The sequence below is a fragment of the Rousettus aegyptiacus genome, unplaced genomic scaffold (genome assembly GCF_014176215.1).
Source record: "Rousettus aegyptiacus isolate mRouAeg1 unplaced genomic scaffold, mRouAeg1.p scaffold_m13_p_3, whole genome shotgun sequence".
In the NCBI taxonomy this organism is placed as follows: domain Eukaryota; kingdom Metazoa; phylum Chordata; class Mammalia; order Chiroptera; family Pteropodidae; genus Rousettus; species Rousettus aegyptiacus.
The window spans coordinates 106,826,128-106,849,263 of NW_023416306.1; the positions used below are offsets into that span (position 1 = coordinate 106,826,128).

At 37.8% G+C, this 23,136-nt stretch overlaps 1 pseudogene and 3 gene segments (V, D, J or C); 1 reads left to right on the plus strand and 3 right to left on the minus strand.

Moving 5' to 3' along the window:
- Window positions 1-3,094: 3,094 nt before the first annotated feature.
- Window positions 3,095-3,742, minus strand: LOC107521098. The segment is given in 2 exon segments: window positions 3,095-3,453; window positions 3,628-3,742. Coding segments are annotated over 2 exon segments (414 nt in total).
- Window positions 3,743-7,662: 3,920 nt separating this feature from the next.
- Window positions 7,663-9,064, minus strand: LOC118600450. The segment is given in 2 exon segments: window positions 7,663-8,079; window positions 8,266-9,064. Coding segments are annotated over 2 exon segments (456 nt in total).
- A 12,046-nt stretch (window positions 9,065-21,110) lies between these two features.
- LOC118601481 lies at window positions 21,111-21,229 on the plus strand (annotated as a pseudogene).
- Window positions 21,230-22,387: 1,158 nt separating this feature from the next.
- Window positions 22,388-23,136, minus strand: LOC107521093. The segment is given in 2 exon segments: window positions 22,388-22,817; window positions 23,009-23,136. Coding segments are annotated over 2 exon segments (453 nt in total).

Here is a 23,136-nt window from a genome sequence, read left to right on the forward strand (position 1 = left end):
GTCATATGGCTTCTGCTTCTTTGTCTTCCCATTTTGGCTGCCTTTCCATGTCTGTTTCTATGCACTAAGCAAAGTTCTTAAGTCTCCCGGTCTTATTAGTGTGGATTTGTGAATTAGGTGTCTACTGATAGAGTCCTGAGAGGGGTTCAGCTGTAGGTCGAATTTACCCCAAGCCTCTACCCTTCGAGAGCCACCTATTAAGATTTGGTAAGCAATCCACAGATGTTGTGTTTATAGTTGCCTCTAAAGGCCACATCAGAAACCAAGGCCAACTGCCCCCAGTATGAGTCTAGGCACTGCTTAGCAAGGCGCATTTGATTTGCTGAGGATATACCGGATGTGGCTTGGGCGGGGCCTGGGTTGGGAGAGGTGGAGTTTCAGAAAACTCTCTGGGTGAAGCAACCTTTCTTATCCAGTTTGATGATGTCACAGCTATAGTGGCACTCTGTCAGCGCACTGGTAGGGCAGAGGCCTCGACAGGGAACAATGGAAACCGCTGGCACTTCTATACTCAGCAAGTCTCTCCTCCACCCTCTCTCTGATATATCTCACTGTAAGTCCTTTGTGCCCGCTGGGCGCAGCCTCTTGGGGACTGGTGCTCAGAGCGAGCAGGTCTGTCATCATGAAAATCTGCTTGTGGACGCAGCCTCTTTAAGACACTTCTATCGTTGCCGCAGTCTCTCTCTCACTCAGCCACATGGGACCGGGTCGCCCTGCGTCCTCTCCCTGTCCTGACTTTTGACGTTGCAGGGTGCTCTCTTGGATTTCTTGCTAGTTGTATGGCTTGTTTATCAAGATCCTAGGTGATTTTTCCTTGTTGCTGCTCCTCGTTTCCCTCACAACTTTGATTTGTTCACCAGAAGGATGAACAGAGCCACTATCATCTATGCCATTTGAAGCACTCTGTCCAAAAATATTGTGCTCTTTAATAATCAAATTTACATTTTCAGGAGTTTATTCTTCACAAGACAACTTAACAAATTAAATCATGAAGCTTAAATTAAAACTTTGAATATACATAGCAGAATTCACCTCTTTCTTCTTTCTTAAATGAACACCTACTGATTAGCAACTGTGTAAAAATAATTTGTGCCAGGTAGCAATGTTGATAAGACACAATCTTTCCTTCTAAATTCTATCACGGAAAATGTAAACATGAACTAACAACATTTGAAAAAGAAGAATAGTTTTGTGAGTCTAATCTTAACTCACATTTTTGAAATATAACTTTCTGTTTAAATATCCTTGAAACCTAAAAGTACTATATACATTACTGGGCTCTAAAGGAAAACACCAGTCATATTTGCTCAACTAGAGAGTGATCAGATCTCAGATAAGAAAAAGCTCAAAGAGTTCATTGCCACCATATTAGTATTATAAGAAATGTTAAAGGGACTTCTTGAAGAAGAAGAAAAAGAAGGAGAAGGAGAAGGAAAAGGAGAAGAAAGAGGAGAGGAGGGGAAAAGATCAAAAATATGAATAATAAAATAGCAATAACTACATATCTATCAACAATTACTTTAAATCTAAATGGATTAAATGCTTCAATCAAAGCACATAGTGTGGCTGAATGGATAAGAAAACAAGAACTTTACATATGCTACCTGAAAGAGATTCACTTCATATGGAAATATACACACAGATTGAAAGTAAAGGGATGGAAAAACATATGTCATTAAAATTGAAATGAAAAAGAAAAGCTGGGGTAGCAATAGTGATACCACACAAAATAGACGTTTTTTAAAAAGCTATAACAAGAGACAAAAAAAGACCCAGTAATCCCTCTTTCGAGTATTTATCCAAAGAAACTCAAACACTACTTCAAAGTGACATGGGCATCTATATGTTCATTGTATCATTATTTATAATAGCCAAGTTATGGAGGCAACCTGGGTGTCCATAAATGGATGAATGGATAAAGAAGTGATGGTAAATACATACAATGGAATATTACTCGGCCATAAAAAATGAAAATGTACCATTTGGACAAAATGGATGGCCCTAGATGATATTTTGCTAAGTGAAAGAAGTCAGACAGAGAAAGAAAATGTCATACGATTTCACATATACATGAAATCTAAATTATATATATATGTACATATATGAGTATATATATATATACATATGTACATATATATACATGTATATATATATGTACATACACACACACACACAAACACACACAAACAAAACAGAAATAAGCTCAAAGATACAGAAAACCGGTAGATGGTTGAGGGCATGGTGAAAAAGGGGAAGGGATTCAGAAGTACAAATTGGTAATTACAAAATAGTCATGGGATGTAAAATATAGCATGAGGAATATAGTCAATAATATTGTATGGTGACATATGGGTATTAAATTTGTCAGAGTGATCAGTTGATAAGTTTTATAAATGTTTAATCACTATGTAGTATACCTGGAACTAATATAATACTATATGTCTTTTAATTTAAAAATAAGAAAAACATTTAAATAAGGTGGTCAGAGCACATAGAACAGCTGACAATTTTTTCACAATTATATACAGAAGAAGAAAATACGAATGAAACTGTGGCTTATGACATGCTCTCAGAACTATTAAAATCAGGATTTAGAGAAGAAGACAAAATAGAAAACACACTATTCAGTGAAAAAAATCAGAATCTTAATTTTACTAGAATTTATGAAAAGAGTAGAACAAATATGAGCAATACATTACCTAGGTGTAGAATTATCAGCTTTACATATTTATATCTTATACATTTTATATATTTAGCATATAATATTTTTAATTGGCCAAAAATAACTATGCAATTTCTGAAAGATAAGAATTAAAAGTTCATTTCTAATAGAAATGCTCAGGATTTATTTATACGCAAAGAGCCTGAGAAACAAATTTAAAGACTAAATTTCCAAAGCATAAATTTCAAAATAAAACATTCTAAACTCCCTTCAAGAATTCACTAAGCAACAGTCATTCAAAGAAATGTCCTAACCCTTTCTGGGTCATCTTGAAACTAACCTATTTATCACGTGTCTTTAATAGACAACACATTCGTTTCCATTTGCAGACAAACACTGTCTGACAAATGCTGTGTTTGAAGTTCTGTCCCTTCAAAGAAGGGGGCGCTGCTCCACTCGCAGGTTTGCGCACAGCTTGCAGGTGCCTGGGAAGCACTGTGGTCTCGCTGCACAGAAGTAGACAGCTGAGTCTCCAGGCTGGGTGTCTTCGATGCTCAGGAAGAACTTTTGTTCGGCCTTCTTCAGTGTAATAGTGAATCTTCTGACTTGGTTTTCAACCTTATTGGAAAGAATGCCTATAATGAACTGGGGACCTTTTCCAAGTTCTTGCTTATACCAAGAGAAGTATTCTGAGTTACTGTCTGAATAAGTGCAGGTGATAACAGAGCCGTTTCCCTCCTGGACACTCAGGGTAGAAGGATGCTGATCCACTTTCTCTCCTCGGATTACCACTGTACAGAGAGAAAAAGTCAGAGAAAGATGAAAGCGTGCCAGATTATTACTGTCCAGAATATACTTTTTCTCCTCTATAGCAACTAGAAGGAACCTGAATAAAGCCAGTCTCTTCCTTGGCTTCTAAAGAATACCCATTAATATGCCCTGTTCCCCATAAATCCTCGACTCACAATCCACTTGCAGCCATAAGAGCACAAATAAAGCTCCAATGGATGTCCTCAGCATTCTTCCCAAGTTAGATCGATTATAGAATTGCAATCTCCAGACAACTGAGCTACTTCTGTTATCAGGCTATCCCTTCTTTTCTCTAACAGACATGGAGTTTCTCACATTTTCTGCCCAGCCAATAAGAAAAGGGCTCTGCTTCTGCCACACATGAATCATTCAAAAGCCACATATTCTCCATCAACAGCAAAGCACTACCACCCTGTGGTCATATCCATAACTACTGAACTTGCCGGTTCAGTGTTCTCTTACCCTGTGCCTATGAGGGACTCAGACACGAAAAGGCAGTAATAGGTCAAACAAATAAAGTCTTAGATCAGATATTAAGTTAGATGTTGAGGTCACGATTTCCATCTCTGCCCTCTATGGAGTCATTGTCTATATGTTGAAAAGAGGCAGATGCTGTTGCTTTTTATTCGATGGGGGACTACATCTCTTAAACAAAGAAAAAAAAACCTTCTCTTTTTCTTCAGCCAAATCTATATCCTCATTTATCAGTTATGGAAAAAAAACTCTTTCTAAAAGAAACTTGTAGGAGAGATCATTCCACATGTTAAATACCTACTGTTTCAGAATCTGCTCCTCTAAGCATGTTTTGCCCATGACCTTGTTATTCCCAGAAAACTGACAGTACCTACCAAAGTCAGAATGTGCAAACTTCCTTCAGTAGAGATGACTGTGACAAGAGGAAAAGGACTGAATTTCAATGATAAGGAAGGAGGAACAGGAAGTTCCATGAGACGGGAAATGGTCTGATCCATAGATTCAGTTGATTTGCCAGGACAAATCTGATGTGTTTTAAGAAATCTATTGCTATTGCCATGTGAATTATATACAGCAGAGTATTGAGAGAAAGGTGAGGAATTATCTGAATATATCAGGCTGAGATTCAGAAAATGCAGCTATATGTAAATTTGTTCTGCAGGTGTTTTTACTTTCTGATATCAAAAGGGATGGCATGTCCTAAATGCAGTAACTGGCTCACACACATCCTTAGTGGAATTGCCTCAGCAGTATACGCCAACTCACCTGGCATGGATTTCTGCTGCCTTCGCTAGAGCGGACTCAGGTCCCAACTATATCATTTTTCTCATAAACTCTGCTACAATGTTCTTTTCAAAGACATGATAAAATGCCTCATTCCTATAAACTTCCAGAATTATCTCCTTCTGTCAAAAACTCTTTTTCATCTCCTTTAATAACTTTGTATTTTCCAATTACCTCCATACGAAAAAAAAAAATCCAGGGAGGACTGAGTATCACCTGTGTCTGCTAGGGAACTAGTACATAGAGAAACTGACCCTAAAGAACTGATCATGAGAAATGGTCCCTGGCAGACCCAGACTACCTCATTTCCAGATGTGAAAGCCCCTTTCCCGTGATTTGTACTCACTGATCCTCCCCAGTTATGGAGAAAAAGCATAATCCCTCATCCTCATTGCACACCCTGAAGTATTTAAAGATTCTTTAGCTAGGGGGAAGAATCACAAATCAACATATAAGTATCAACATGTAAATATAAATGTGTTCTTACGTACATAAAACTTCTCCATTCTAAAGATCTTCCTCTATTTTCAGATCAATATTTGCCCTCTTGAGTTATGGATTAGAATGGAATGTGATAATTTAACTATACTCTGCCAGCAGAGTGTTCCACATATTAAGTCTAGCACAGATATAGTGATGCCCTGGACAAAATTCGCAGCCCCATTACTACTTCATTGGCTATGGCCTGACTCATCATCAAAGTGTTGACCTGTGGAAGCTTCTTCTAGAACCTCCGTGGACTGCCGGCTTCATGACGACGATGTTAACTTTAGGCTCCAGATTCCAATAATCCTTTCTTTACAACAGTGTGTTGGTGATGCTCCCTATTCATGTGCTGCCTTTCAGAAATGTTCACCTGGGATAATGAACATATTTGCAATTTCTAGAAAAACCCTTAGAAATACATTGGGCTGTTGGGGATGGCACTATCCCCTTTGGCTTACTCTGCAGGAGCCAGTGAGTGATGGACTTCGTTTGCCAGTAATGACAATGGCTCAGCCTGTCTGCTTTCCCGCCCAAAGTGTCAAACATTTACACCAATTAGAATTCTTCATTCTGCTGGTCAAACTGTTACGCCACAGCTTTACCAGACCCAAACTGCAGAGATCTAAGTGGAGGGGCTTGCATTGGCCACTCATTGCTCAGTAGGATGGTCCTGCAGGGAGAAAGCAGGGAAAAGATTCCTAAAGAAGAATTAATGAGATCCAGTTTTTTTCTATTCCCTTGTTACTTCATACTGGTATCGTGGGTTTAGCTTTTGTTTTATAAAATGAAGTTGGGCTAAAAAGTTGCTGAAGGCTCTTCTGGCTCTAAATTATTTTTTACAATTTAACAAAGCAAAGATTTATTGAGGACTGGTTGTGCACAACATACAATGATGTGACACCAGAGAGAAACTGTCCTGCCTCATGGAACACCAAGATCATTTTCACAACCTCATGCAGTCAGGGATGTCTACGGTAGCCACCAACCAACCCTGAGCCCTCTTCGGTGACAGAGACGAGGTCCTCAGGATGAGTTCCCGTCTGAGTTTTCATTTCTCCTATAGGATCAGCGATGGATCAAAGAGAACCTAAGTCCCTAGGAAGATGGAATGGAATAGGACTTCACCACTCAGGGTAAAGATATCACAGGCAGTGCAATGGGGGTGGACTTTGTGGCGGAGCCCTAGGGAAACAGAAGGCTCCTTTCTGGAAATTCATTTCTTACATGTATATCTGTAACCTATCATATCTCTCCTGTAAGAAGAAAATTAAGCAAATTGTAGAACCTGGAGGAGGTGCACAAGTTTAGTCACAGGTCTAGGAAAAAACTGCTTTCTCAAACAGCCTGATTGCTTTCTGGCTTCTAGCTCCCTCCTCCTAAGATCAACTCCAGTGTCAAAAACTCACAGCCAGGCTGTCTACTACAATTTTGGAACCCAGTACAAAATGAAAATTGGGGGAAGGAAAAAGTGATGTTATGTAATAAAATATAAAGCTCTCTTTTAAAAATATTTTCTTACTTAGGAAACACCATGGGATTTATAATAATACATAAAAAATGAAATAAAATTGCAATTTGCAAAAAAATATTTTGGAGTCATAATTTTAACACTTTAATAACAAGAAATATTTTATTAGTATGGAATCATCACAATAAAAAAATTTTCCAGCTTGCTTTTCTGTAAATTAATACAGTGAGTTATTTTTTATATTTATGCATTCAGTGTGGCATTTCAAACAATATAATTGAAGGCAATGTCAGTTGTTAATAAAAAATTAAAAACAGAATTTTTGGCAACTTTTAATTTTGAGATGGCTGTTTCTGTTGATGGAACTGAGAGTAGAGCTCTTAAGAGTGTTGTCTATGGTGTGGCAATATTAGCATACATAGCTGATAAATGAGTTAAAATATAAATTCTAATAAATCTAGAGCGGATGTCTCAAGTGGAACAGTTTTTACATAAAATATTTAACCCTTCATACCTGTTTCATATCAGTTATATTTCATTTTTAATGTAAATATATATAGCAAATTTTTAATGCTTTCTCTGATATTTTCTGTAATTCCAGAGGATTCCTAAGAAATTAAAGTGGTTAATGACTTCTATATAATAATTCAGAATGCTAGTTTATGCATCCTATCATTGTCTTTTTAATTAAAAGGAAAATTAATATTTAATTATCTTTTGTGTTACCTATAAGTTTGTCGAAATAGTTCAAACTGCACATGCAAGGACTTTTTTCCGTTGAAGCTATTATCTTTCTATTTAATTTCTATTTCTAATCCTGTGAATATTTGCTTTCCAATGCTGCAGCACTTTTCAAAACATGAGTCTCTAAACATTTTGAGCATTCTAATAACTCTCCGACATGCTTTATTACAATATCCACATACACTTTTTATTTTGTAATAATTTATAAATAAGATTTTTTGCCACCTTCCCGTGGGATGCTACACAGCTCAAGATTGCCACAAGTTTACTGTGCAAAGGCAACTGTGCCAGCAACATGCCTGCCCCGTGGGAGGGGTGGGGCTGCAGGCCCAGCTGCAGTTTGGGTACAGGCTGCAGATCGCCTGGGAGCACTGTGCCTGCCCTGCACAGAAGTAGGTGGCTGAGTCCTCCAATTGTGAGTCCGTGATAAGCAGGGTACTGGACAGTTCCTTAGTATTCATTGTGGAGAATGACCTTCCATTTTGCTTCGTTCCTGAACTCATGATAAACAGTCTGGTGAGGCCGCCTCCAGGATTCTGTCGGAACCACTGCATAGATGTCACCATGGCAGAAAATTTGCACCTCAGAGTAGAATTGCTTCCCTCCTGGAGACTCAGGGATGGACTCTGCTCCACGTTCATCCCTCTCACACCTGCTTGGAAAGAGGAAAAGGACACACATGACATCACTGACATGATGCATTTCCTAAACCTATGAAGTATCCCAGCAAGCACATAAACAGGACTGTCCAGGAGCTTTGTCAGCTCACCCTTCCTTCCCTACTCCTTCCCTCCATGGAACACTTCCCAGGCCCCCATGTGGGACAGAGTCAACTCACAGCAAACCTGGACCCACAGAAGCCCCAGCAGAGCTCCCCGGTGTCTCTCCATGACTCTTTGCCCAGGTGCTGCGGTGCCTTTGCCCCTGCTCTGGAGGCATAGAGTCCTGGACCGGCAAATGTTGTCTTTCAGTTGTTAGGTTCCACCAGACTCACTGAACACCAGTTACATCTGAGCTCTGTCATTCACTTCACAGGAAACTCCTCCCACAGTAGAGCAGTCAGATGGCACAGCCATCCTTTCAAAATCATAGATGCAAAGCGCAAATAGTGCAGGACAGTCATGGACAGTATTTCCAGTACATGAAGTTAGAAGGTGCTTTTTTCCTTAAAACACTTTCTGTAAGAGAACTTTGCGTTTGTGAGAAAAGGGAGATGATACTTTTGAGAAGAATCAGAGTATCGACTGGGTGAAGCAGAGCACTGAAGTATCGTGAGCCTTCAAATAGAGCCTGGGAAGCACGGTCTCATTTCTAAATTGCACAGTTGGACTTAGAATTTAGGAATTTGGTTTTATGAAGTTTCAGAGAAAGGAAGACGATATGATAGCATGCATCGTGCATTGAACATCTTTTCTTGAAATCAAGAGACTCATAGAAACCCCAAGCCATACAGTCACCACCTGCATAGAAAATTTTCTAACAAGGTGTCGGTTAGTGAAAAATAAGTATGTACGTAATGTCTTCTCTGTTAAAGTCCACCTCTCCCCTATCCTGTCCACCACCCGGGCACCCTGAGAGCCACACGGCTATCTCTCGTCGAGCCGCACATTGCTGGTCAAATTAAATGTTGTCCTCTTCCTTTCCTCCTTCTAGCTCTATTTCTTATTTCATCAAGTTTTCTTCTCCTCATATTCTTTTTCCTTCTAGTCTCAGGGGAGATATATGAAAAGGAAGGCTGTCTTGGATTTTGGAATAATTCCTAAGTCCATATATTTTGGCAAACTTAGTTATAAAAATTTATTACTGGCAAACATGTTATTGGGTTGTCTTCCTTTGAGCTTCCATGCTTACAACTACCATAAACATTCTTACCCTTGTGCCCTTGCTCAGAAAATCACACTCACAAAGGATTTATACAATATGGAATTTCTGAAGGGCATATAGAGTCACAGAAATAAAAACATAAGGTGAACTTACACAAATATCATTACTTCTTTCCCCACATTTGCTGTCTGTAATTGAACTAGCTCACAAGCTCTCTGGTCTCCTCTCTTAGCTGTTCAACCTTCTGGCACCTTCAAATAAAATCATTTCTTGTAAAGCCAACAGTGCCCCCTAGTGGGAAAAAACCATCAACGAAGAACACTTTACACCAGCCAACCCCACAGTCACAAAACCCCAACCTCTTTCACTCCATGCGGATGGTCAGAAAACAAAATACATAATTAGATTTAATGGCTTTTTTAATGAACAACTTTCCTTTAAAATTTCATTTCATGAAATTTGTATAATAAAATCTTATTGCAGTTGTCACCCTGTGCTACTTGATTTTTTTACTTAGTTCAAAATAAGTGCATAAACATTTGCTGAAGTTTTACTATAAATGAGGCAATTTGCTAGATCTTAAGAACATAAAAAGGGATGAGGCAGTAGATTACAGGTTACTGAGGAAGACAAAAATATACATAACTGTAATAGGGTAAAGAGTAGGACCCTAAGAGGAATGAAAATGAAAAGAAATATGACCCATAGGAGGGGTCAAATACTTGGAGTGCTTGAACAGATCTTATGAAGAAACTGTCATTTCTCATTTCTCTCTTTTTTGATGAGAGGAATAGAAGAAAAATGGATAAACCTTTATGATGGCTCTTATGACTTTTTATATATTTTAAGAGAAATTCATGAATATATGAATTATTAAAGGTACAAAACTTTACATATAGACTACAATCCCCTTTCACTAGTACTCCTGATTATGACTTATTCTTCATTCATTAATTTGGAGATGATGCTTCCAGGTGTTCTAATTTGGATTCACATGCATGTATCGAATATATGAATTAACATAAAATATACATTCTTTTATTTACAGGTTTCGCTTTCATACAAAATGGTACATATTGTGCATGCCTGTTTGTAACTTGCTTTATAAACTCAATAATAAATCTTGTAGGTTGTATCATGTTAACACCCATAGGTCCTTCTACATTATATGACATATTATAGATATACTACCATTTGTACAGCCCTACCTCTATTAATGGACGCTTAAGGTGATTTTTTTAACTATGAAATGCATTCTTCTTTAATCATACATGCACATGTTTCTTTAGGAGCAGAGACTAGACAGAAGTGAAGGAATGAGCTTTACATACAGTAGGGGGAATTCACTCCAGGCAGGGAAGGTCAGGGGCAAAGGCTCTAAGGAAGAATCGCATGGATTTATGTTCTGATTATTGCGTTGAATGGGTTTTAAAATTATTTTTCTTGTTTTTTGTTGGAAATGTAGTTGATCAACTTATTTGATAAGTCTCTCCGAAATTATCCTGATATGCTGCTGGTATGCAGTTTGCTTCAACCAGATGCTGAGATTATTCTAAAAATAAAAAAACAGCAAGAGAAAAAGTAAACTCAAAGAGAAGGAGTGGTATATATGAAAGGATAAATATTATCAAATAACATCGAGCATAGAAAAATATATGGGATACAGCAGGATCTCAAAAAACAGTTTCAGAAAATGTCAATTTGACACAACATTGGTGAGATGCTAGAGAAATGTAACTCTTGTTTATACAATTTAGCTTATGGAAAAATTTGTTTTCTTTCATATACTATTGCTTAAAGTTCCAGGACTTACTGACAACATTAAGCAAAGCATTACTGTATATAAAACATAAGGATACCATAAGAAAAAAATACGTTTCACATTTTATATATCAGCAAAGAGAAAAAAATTAACTTTATCAGTGCAACAGAAACAGGCTACAAAAGAAAAAAAACAAGAGCGTGTGGAGCAAAACCAAAATATTAGAAATGAGTTCAAATAATGACAAGTATTAGAAGGGATCAGAGAAAAATAACTGATATTAAATAAAAACAAATATGTGTGTGTGTGTGTGTATAGGTATATATGTATATATAACATATGCTAACCTGTGTTTCTATAAAAAGAAAAGATTGAAATAAATCAAACATAATAAAAAGCAAATGAATCCAAATACATCAATAATTCAAATATATGTAAAAAGATTACTTAATTGAGTGGAAATAAAAATCTTACTACATATTGTTTAAGAGACAAATCTAAAAGAATACAGCCAAGAAAGCTGAGCAGATAGGATAGGATTCTTCTCCTTGGTACAAAGACTAACTCCCCATCCGACACTCACCAAACCCATCACACCCGCCAAATAGATTACCCAAAGGAAAGTCAATTTTCCTAAAGGGACAGTAAAGGTGAATTGAAGAAAACAATTTAGTGAAATAAATTAAATTCTGCAAACACGAGATCTAATAGTGGCAGAAAAGGTTTTAAAATTAATATTCAGACAGAAAAGAGACTAAAAGAAGGAAGAGACTAGAAAGGTGAAATACTAAGAACTAATTGAGATTAACTTACAGAAAAAAGATAAAAATGAAAATGAGGACATTCCATACTCTGATATAGTACAGCTCAGATAAAGAAGCCAAGTGTAAAAAGCAATTTTGTGAATGACTAATAGAGATATATTTGAGGGTCCTCTCAAAATACATTAAAGAAGATGGGAAAGCTCCTCATCAATATTATATAAAATAATTTTGTGCATCAGAAATTAAGAAAACATTTCATCAAGGGAAACCTCAACTGTCTTGTTTATTAACTTCCCATGTATTTACGGAGAGGGTTCTAACTGGCTGGATTGTGTCTCCCTCAAGTTCATATGTTGAAACCAAAACTTCCAATATCTAAAAAAGTGACTACATTTGGAGACAGGGCCTTGAAAGACAAGACATATTAAGGTGTAATCAAGCCATGTGGATGAGCCTGAATCCAACACGACTGGTGTCCTTACAAGAAAAGGAAATTGGGGAATAGACATGAATGGCACAGGGGGAAGATCTCGAGGGGGCACAGTAGGAAGGTAATCAGCTACAAGCCAAGGCCTCAAAGAAACTAACCCTGCCAACACCTTCACCTCAGACGTAGAGTCCAGGCTGTGAAAAAACAAATTTTTGTTGTTCTTTAAGCCACCAGGTCTATGGTATTTTGTTATGGCAGCCCAAGGAAACTAATACAAGAGCCAATTTTAATAACCCGTTATAAGAAATACGTCACAAAAAGCAATTTGAAGTCACAACTATACATATAACATTTTAAGCATTTTAAAATTCTACCTTTTATGTCCATGTTTTAGTGCATTTGCTAATTGCATAAAAGAGGTCTGATTATCTTAATGATTTTGTTAATATGCTGAAAAGATTCAACATGTATACTGCATATCTTGTGTATTTGATATTAAGTATGAAAGGAAATAGGGAAATTTTTCCATAAGCTTTCCAATATTTCAATAATCTTTTATGGCAAAGTGTCTCTAAACCTTAAATTAAGAATCTCTGAAATTTCTTATCAGAAATGATTCTAGTTACATGACTTCCGCATCTTCAATTTGCACAAAAAATTACTTAGAATTTTTTATAATAACTATATTACAAAGGAAGAGTGAATATTTTAAAGTGTTAGAATGTACAATTCATATTAAAATTTTTTTTCAAAACAGTAAGATAGCGTGTGCCATATAAATTGAACTTCAACTCTAAAGAAATCAATTGTCCTAGTCAAGAAAGCAAATTCCAGGCCTGGAGTGGTCAGCTTGCCTTGTAATACAGAGCTACGATAGAAGAAACTATAATTCAGTAATCTATATCTTGATCCACACCTGAAACTATGCTAAATAGTGTAGTGTGGATGTTCAGAGCGAGTGACTCCAACATGTGTCTCCTTGGTATGCGGATTATTTTGAACTAAAGGCAACTTTAGCCCTGTGATCAACAGAAACTCCTGCCCCTCACTGAGCTACCAAAGAGAACTTAAATCAGGAACCTTGCCTATAATAAGAGTTTATCAAAGATAACCTCTTTGGTCTATCAATGGGGCAGAAACAAACTGCTATTTCCTAAACAGCTCTTCTTATCATCCTGCAATGACCCTTTGAAGATTCCAAGGGAACTTACCTCATCCTTAGCTCAGAATTTCACATATATCAATTTTTCTTTTCATCTCTGAAACTCTCCTACATGTGGATTCTCTGACTCTCTCATGTATGTGTGGTTCCCATACATATGTATGTATTCGATTTGGTTATTTCTCTTGTTAACGTGTCTCCTGTCTGTTTGATTAGCAGACCAGCCAAAACAACCTTGAAGGTAGAGAAAAATTTCTTCCTACCTCACAACACTAAATATCAGATGTTGGGGTTTTACTGACAAAAACTAGTGGTGTGTTAACTAAAATAATGAGTGTTACATGGGTCTTTAAATAAAAAAGTATTTAAGATACGTGCTTTGACTAAAATATTTTAGAGACACATCTTGCTCTTGCATGAACAGTATATAAGAATTTAGGACAACCTATACCCTGCACCTTTATGCATGAGACAGAAAATCCATTCCTAAGATCCCCTGCATCTAGGCACCGGTGGGTAAACTGAATGGATTAACCAATTGTGATATATTCACATAATAACTTACCAATAAAAAGTAATGTGTGATTGATACAAATGAGAACATGGGCAAATCATGTTCATTGACAGAAATCAGGCAAAAAACACCTGGCTTATGACCCCACTGATTTGAAGTTTTAAAACACTTAAAATAAATCTATGGTGATAGCAATAATAATAACCATTATCTTCAGAAGGTAGATTCATGGAAAAGGAGCCCATGAAATCTTCCTGCTCATGGATGGATGTATCCTGCCATCAGACTGTTTCAAAATCACCTCTACTTTCCACATTTTAAAAACATGTAAAAAATCAGAAAAAAAAGTATATTAAGGAAGTTACATGCAAAAAGGATGATTTGAAATTACAATATTCAAACACACTCACTGATAAATGTTTGTGCTTAAAGTAAAAAATGTATATTTTTAGAATGATTACAATTGGCCTCAGTGCTATAATGACATTTTCTATGAACTATACACAAATTGTGAAAAATCAAAAATATGTTCATTGTTATAATATTTTCATATCCATAAATAAAACAATGACTAAATCAAGCCACATTAAATATTCAGGAATATTGGAGGTAGGGAGTTTGGGGATGCTCTCATTTATTCCTTGGTGAATAAATGAATTTGGTCCTATCAGGGGTGAGAAATTAATCAGTAAATTGAATAGGCGAAGCTCAATATAAAGAATTATTAACTATTACAGAATCTTGGAATGACAGTAGAATGGCTAATGAGAAGAAAGAAAACCCTGCAGGAACAGCAGATACAAAGCGTAGCCCTGACTCCCACAGCTGTGATAGAACACACAAGGAACACGACCTGACCTACGCTCCAGAGCTGAGCCCCAAACCTGGTTAAAGAAGTCACAACTGTGGCTCACTGGATGGCAGAGAAGTCACTGAGATCTCTACCAGTGAAACTTGCCAGAAATCCACCTTCTAGAACCATCCTCCGGGGTGCAGGAAAAAGAGGTTCACAGGTAAGCGTCTCACTGGAGGCACCTCTTCTACACAATCACCTGAAAATGGAGACTCTAGGAGAAGCTGCTGTCTTCAGGGTGCTGGTGGCCACCGCATGGCAGGGACCTGGTGCAGGTGCGCTGTGGAAGCTGCTCAGGGTAGAAGCCTCCCATGCTTCAGGATCCTGTCAAGGGGGTAAAGAGGAACCAGGGAGAAAAGCCCTTCCTTCCTGTAATCTCTACTGACAAAGTTGACATTGCACCAACTGACAAAGGAAAATACTTCAAGGGCCCATGTCTACTTTCACAGAACAAGCAAAAGGTGATTTTGAAGCTAAGAACCAATAAAACATTGCTCACCTTTGACTACTCATCTTCTACATGCAACCTCTACATACATTTGAACCACATATAGCAATAAAACAGCTCTGTATTTCCACCTCCTTCAAGATATAGCTACCCTTCTTATGATTGGAGAAAGTCTCACTTTTTCCAAAAATGAGGAAATCCACAGTTACAATTAATATCATCACTGCTGATATTAATAACTCCTGAAATTCAAAGTCTTTCTGAAAATTTTGTTAACTGAATACTACCTTATAAAGTTAATTTCCAATCACTTGAGTAAAACATAACAATAGCAAGAAGAAAAGAAGAAAGTGTTTAGCATATACAAATTAGCACACACATATAACAAGCAAAAGGAAAATACACAAAAGTACTATAGTCTTTTTTTCTGCAATTGGTCACAAGACTCGTAATTAATACCTATGGCCTCCTTCATGCATTCTTATGTGTATTTCCCCTCCCCTCCGCCAAAACATTGCCTGGACTGAGATCCTTGCCTGGCTGAGTTACCCAAACTTTTATTTCACCCTCAATTGTCTTGCTTTGTTACTGGTTGGTTCAGTTTTCCATGAGCTTTACCATTGGCCGGGAAAGTATTAAGACTCTAAACATAGTATTCACTACTTTCATTGTATACAAGCAACACAACTTCTTTCCATTACTCAGGATCAATCAAGACAGCCAACAGATTTTCTTCTTCTATATTGGCTCAATGGCTAAAGAGCTCAAAATATCCAGAAGATAGTCTATTCGTCCATTGAGAGGAGTCATTTTTTTGTCCCTTGGAAAAGAATTCTTCCTCTAGGGACCAAGACTTCAAAATCAACACAACAAGAAGTTTCCAGGCTGAAAATATAAAAATCAATTAGTGCCTTACTAAGGTTAATAGTGAGAGGAGCCAATTCCACATCCGGCTTTTAATTCCTGGACTCATGTATTGTGGCTATGTGGGACACAGTAATATATGAGGGTCTCTGATACAAAACATGTGCTGAGACTTCGTAAACAAAACTCCATCCTGGCAGAGTATTGCCTCTCAACTGGACCTGGAACTCAGTCTCCAGTAAGCTGTTCCATCTTTCGATTAAGCCAGCTGATTCTCAGTGGTGGGGTATATAATAAGACTACTTAATAACATGATAATTCAGAATCATTAATTTAGTTAATAAAATAAATCAAGATTTCCTGTTTCTTCATACAAAATTCTTTATTGTAGGAATTTTCTCATAAAAGCTATATAATTATATAAATCACAAATTACCAATAAAGAAGGAAAGAATGTGGAGGAAATGAAAGAGAAGGAAAGAGGGAAGAAAGGAAAGAAGAAGCAAGGAAGGAAGGAAGGAAGGAAGGAAGGAAGGAAGGAAGGAAGGAAGGAAGGAAGACTACTTTGATATCTCAGGCAGAGTTAGGGTTGGGAGGTGGTCATATGATATCCAAGCTACATAGTGTGAAACTTTTTTTTTCAACACTGACAATAGTCCGAAATCAAAATAGAATGACAGTTCTCCTTATCATTGCAAAGTGCATGCAGTGCCCATCAAAGTCCTTTTGGGCAATATAGTTGAGACAATGACAGTGATTCACCTGAAAATAGTCAGAGGTAGAAGAGAATGTGGTCCAAATATAGAAAAGAAGGGAGGGAGGAAAACAGCCCTTAAATGAGCACACATTTCTTACACCCATTTACTTCTTTGTACCCTCCTAGCAATCACTCCAAGTCATTATCACATATAACCTGTTCACTAGCCCCTAAAAATTACTGTTAATCTCCTGATTCATCTTTTGGGTTTATTACCATATTGGTATATGCATTACAGCATAAGGCAAAGAGCAGCAAGAAATCTCCCTCCTCATTCTCTTCTTACTTCAAAGTTTTTTTGCTCTCCAAGGCTTCAAGAACACAAGGACCATAAAAGCATACTATAAGTTCTTTCCAAAAAGGTTTATAATGGGTTATTAATTTATCTCATATCGAGTAACCCCTTAGTATCCACCAAAATCTTAATCAGTGTTTCCAGCCGAGTGCGACACAGCTAAACTTACTACGTGATTAATTATGACGATGTTAACATTTCAGGTTCCATCTCTTATATTCCAACAGGGAGAGTAAACAATAATAGGATGAAAAAAATCAGAAAATACCTCTAAAGCTGCAAAAAGGCAGCAAAAGAGATTATGCTCACAAATTTCTGCGATAGATTTCTAGATTTAAGATGTGACCATAGAAAGTCACTTTTATAACTGAGAAAAAGTCTTTTTTTTCTACACTACTCTTAAGTAGCTGCCAGAAGTAACATGACCGTGACACCTTATTTACAAAGCTCTTCACGAATCTAATCAATCTCCTATAGTTGGCCAATACTTTTTCAGAATCCCTCCTGACTACACGTTCTTGAACTCAGACAAAATATACTGACACATTGTAATCGGTACAGTAAGACCCAGACAAAAATATTCCAAGGTCATTGTCCATAATAACCAAGTAGACATGGAAGAAAACTTTCAGAGAAAGTACATGAGGAGTTTAGCTTTTGGTGTCTGGTTTGCCAGAGAGATACAAGGAAAATAAAAACCAACAGAGTCAATCCATTTAAGCAGTCAACCTCAAGGCAAGGGCCTGAGCTTGTGGTGAGTATGTAATAAGAACACTGTCTCCATCATCATTCTAGAATACTGCTTATGATGATGTAGTTCCTACGAAGAAGAGCAAATAGCTTCTGCAATAAAGTTGATCAGACATGGATTTGTAGGATTATATCAAAACACCTGAGTCCCCGTCGTTCTCTTTGCCTCATTTGCATATGTTGTCATATGGCAACAGACTTTTAAAAATAGCACAGGAAGAGATCTTAAGTCTCCAAAACCTCCACGGCCATGAGTGGTTTGTGCTCAGCTCCCCTGCAGTCTCAGGCACTGTGTCACTCAGAACACAGAAGTACACAGCTGAGTCGCTCAGACGGGCTGAGGATTTCTGCAGGTTGAAGGAAAACTCATTCCTCCTAAATTCAGCCACAAAATCGTTGTCGCCTTTAACCAAGGTGTTCCTTGAATAGTATTTGAGGAGAAGCTGGAGGCCTTCGCCGGGGTACTGGACGTACCAGAAGAGATAAGGGGTTGCGCCATACTCATACTTGCATCTCAGCTCCAAGGAGGCTCCTTCAGAGACAGAGATGTGGCTGTCAGGCCGCGTCACGGTCTGGGCTCTGGAGTCTCCTGCAAAATCAATGTTTTATCAGGGAATGCAGTGCAGTCTAGCTGTGAAACCTAAGTATTTCCACTCAGAATCTGTAGAACTAGAACGCATTATAAAATTTCACTCACTCGGTGCAAATATCATCCCCAGTATAGAGACGAGCAACAGGAGCATGGCTGAGCAGTAGAAATGCCAAGGGCTATTTTCTGGAAAATCTGCTCTGAGCAGGCAGGAAAATAGCTGCAGAATCCTTCGAAGTATGAGGTGGAGGGAAGCAGCTTGCTCTTGTAGATAAAAATGCAAAAGCTTCTGAGATGAGCCTGGAGCTTTCTGACATCTGATTCTTGTCGCCTCTATTTCTACAAAAGCTCAGCCAGCTGCAGGGAGGAGCTGAGCAGGTGATCCTGATCTTGTTCTACCTCAAGTTTGTGCAGCATCGCCCTCTGCAGGCCATGTGCACAACCAAAGGTCCCGAGGCCCCACTGATAACTACTCAGTGGTGGGTTCCTTCTATTTTCTGAGATACATCAAAATTTCCACACATTTTTCTTTCTTCCCTAATCACTGATGGTGTATTACCTCTATAGCCCAATTAAAAATGGATGTCATATGAAAATAGACTAACAAGTTACTTCACAGACAAATCAGTTTTTAAAAATACATCAGACATGGAATGCAAGTTCGTGAGCATCTTTGCAATCAGATGAAATGCCTCTGACTGAGTTTTGATGGCCCAAGGCTGCCATGAGCTTATAAATGATAGTAGAGACATGTATTTTGACTGATGCTCATGCAACTGACATGACGCTCATAACCTATGGCGAAAAAGACAAGTCCCATTAAATGAAGGCAGTGCTGCTCCTGGCAGCAGACTGATGGCTTTGCTCAAGTGCTCAAGTGCTGAAGGACTTACAACCACACCAAGAAAGCAAGCTCTGAACAGCTGAGAAAAGACAAATTCACTGCTTTCTCTGTGGACAAATAAGCTCTTTGACAAAATCAGAACTCTTCTTTCTTTGATTCCAAGAACATGAATCCAGACCTCTCCCGGGGGGCTCTTCAGTCACTTGTTCAGTCCACACAGATTGACTTCCACATAGAAGATTTACTAATGTTGTTCATTTGTGAATTTGTAGTACATAAAGCTGAACTTCTGATTCCTAGGGCTACTATAACTCATTTTCCATGTCCTTTAAATGTCCTCTTAACTAAGAATAGAAATACAAAGAGAATAAATCAAAATCAAGGAATAAGCACAATAGGGATCATCTTGAGATGAGAGATTTCTACCCACTTTTGGAATATAGAAAGCAAGTAGGATAACATTGAGGATTCATTTAGGACAGAAAAAAAACCATGAACAGAAATAAGCTATAAGAAGCAATTCCTACTACCTTTCAGGCTGGTGGTCATTTTACTCCTCTCGATGTTGCCAGACTTTGGAAAAGCCAATTATGGACAAAATCAAAGGCCCCAACATTGCCTCATGCCCTGGAACACTGCTGTTTCCTCTGTACAGAAAGAATGCAATGCAATTCTGCATTCTTCACTCATGGTATAAGCAACATCTCTGAGTTGAAAAAGAATAACATCAGAAATAGAATAGTCACCCTTCAGAATTTGACAGGATTCAAGAAATACAGTGATTGCCAGAAAGAGTGAAGAGTCTCCATAGACAGCCTCGAACAGCATAAATGATGATCCATGGAAATAAGCAATAATTAAGACATTTTTTAAATGAAGGTAAGAAGAAATTGAAGACAAAACAGCTGTTTTGGAAACTGAAAATAAATAAGTTTTGATTAGTCGTGCCATGTTTCACATCCTCTTAAAAACTGATGCAGATTTCAAAAATATTTGAAATTTAGAAAAAAAAATTGTAGTACTTAAAGCATAGATAAAAAACAAGAGCATTCTTATTTTCCTGTGGATTCTAAAAATTATACAAAAGCTGGCAATTTGTGTAAAAAAGTCAAATTTAGAGAAGCAACTGGCACTGAGATAAATGTCACATTTTATTATTTTCCTTTAGCTTTGCTCTGGTGGCTGGCCTCTGATGTCAGGGTGGCAATAACCCAGAGATAAAATGGTAAGAGACACATCTCTCTGACCTGTGGATTAGACTGGTGTGGAGAGATCCTAAAGAAAGACATAAGTCTCAGACTAATTCCAAAACAGTACATGAATATACATAGTAGAATTTCTCTTTTCCTTCTTTCTTAAACAAACGCCTACAATTATCAACTATGTAAAAATAATTTGCGCCAAGTAGCAACAATTATAAGACACAATTCTTCCTTCTAACTTCTATCAGAGCAAATGTGAACATAAACTCTAACATGTGAAAAAAGAATAGTTGTGTAAGTCGAATCCTAAACTCACATTCTTGGATAAATAACTTTGCTTGAATTTCCCTGAAACGTGAGTCACATTTGCTCAACTAGAAAGTGATCAGATCACATACAAGAAAAAGCTCAAAGAGTTCATCACCACCAAATCAGTATTGCAAGAAATGTTTAGGAGAAGGAGAAGGAGAAGGAAGAGGAGGAGGAAGAGAAGGAGGAGGAGGAGGAAGAGGAGGAGAGGGAGAAAAAGGGGGGAAAGAGGAGAAAAGATCAAAAATATGAATAATAAAATGGCATTAGATGCATATCTATCAATAATTACTTTAAATCTAAAGTAATGAATTAACTCTACTGCCATGCCACCCTGAACAAGCCTGATCCCGTCTGATCACAGAAGCTAAGCAGGGTTGTGCCTGGTCAGTACTTGGATGGGAGACCACCTAGAAAGACCAGGTGCTGTAGGCATAAAAAATAAAAAAATAAAGGATTATTAGTTGACAGAGTCCTTGCAATCTGTGAGGTCAAACAAGGGTTGCCTCGCCTAAAAACTTTCTAAATAAATAAACAATAAAGTAATGGATTAAATGCTCTAATCATGTCACATAAGGTGACTGAATGGATAAGAAACCAAGATGCTTATACATGCTGCCTGCTAGAGATTCACTTCATATCAAAATACACACAGATTGAAAGTAAAGTGATAAAAAACATAAATGTCATGAAAATCAAAATGAAGGAGAAAAGTTAGGGTAGTAATACTAATACCAGACAAAACAGACTTCTATAAAAAGGCTAAAACAAGAGACAAAGAAGGACCTGGTAATCGCTCTTCTGGGTGTTCATCAATGGATGAATGGGTAAAGAAGTGTGATACGTATATACAATGGAATATTACTTCTTTATAAAAAAGAATGAAATCTTACCACTTGGATGACAAGGATACTTAGAGGATATTGTGCTAAGTGACATAAGTGAGACAAAAAAAGGAAAATGCCATATGATTTCACTTACATAATTAACAAACAAAACAGGAACGAACTCATAGATAAGGGTTCATGGATACCAGACTGAAGGGATTTGGGGGACTGGGTGAAATAAGGGAAGGAATTAAAAAGTACAAATTGGTAGTTACAAAATAGTCATGGGATGTAAATATAGAATAGGAGATATGGTTAGTAATACTGTAATAACTATGTATGGTGTCAGAGGATATTTATTATATGTTTCCTCTTGACAATTTCTGTAGTGCTACAGGACTTCTGAGAAACTAAAAATGGCTTCATGATTTCTATATAATAATTCAGAATGCTTACTTAAGCATCCTATCACTGTCTTTTTAAATCCAAGGAAGACTAAAATTTAAACATGTGTTCAAAAATGATATTGTCCAATGAGTTCAAATTGCACTGACATGAAAATAATTTTTGAATTGAAGCTATTATCTTTATATTTAATTTCCATTTCTAAGCTTGTAAATATTTGCTTTCCAATGTTGCAGCAATTTTCAAAACATGAGTCTCTAAACATTTAGAGAATTCTAAAATCTCTCTGATATGTTTTATTGAAATAGTCACATACATATTTTTATTTTGTAATAATGTATAAGTAAAATTTATTGCCTACCACACTGTGGGGCTCTACAGAGCTCAAAATTACCCCAAGCTTACTGTACAAAGGAGACTGTGGGAGCAACATGCCTGCCCCGTGGGAGGGGTGGGGCTGCAGGCCCAGCTGCAGTTTGGGTACAGGCTGCAGATCGCCTGGGAGCACTGTGCCTGCCCTGCACAGAGGTAGGTGGCTGAGTCCTCCAGTTGGGAGGCCGTGATGAGCAGGGTACTGTACCGTTCCTTAGAATTCAATGTGCAGCTTAACCTTTCATTTCTCTTTGTCCCTGAAGTCAGGTAAAACAGATTGATGAGGCCGCCCCCAGGATTCTGTCGGAACCACTGCATAGCTGTTATCGTTTTAGAAAATTCGCACCTCAGAGTACAGTTGGTTCCCTCCTGGACGCTCAGTAATGAAGGACTCTGCTCCAACTCCAGCCCTCTCACATCTGCTTGGAAAACAGAAAACAAACACAAATGATGTCACTAGGGACTAATGATGCAGTTCTAAATCTGTAAAGTATCCCAAGGAGCACCCAAGCAGGACTGTCTGGAAGCTCTGGTAGCTCCCCTTTCTCTTCCTCTCACCATCGCCTGTTAAACACTCCCCAGGGCCCCATCTGGGAAAGAGCCAACTCACAGCAAACCTGGACCCACAGAAGTCCCAGCAGAGCTCCCCGGTGTCTCTCCATGACTCCTTGCCCAGTTGCTGTGGTGTCTTTGCCCCTGCTCTGAAGGAGTTAGTGTCCTGGACCAGCAAATGTTGTC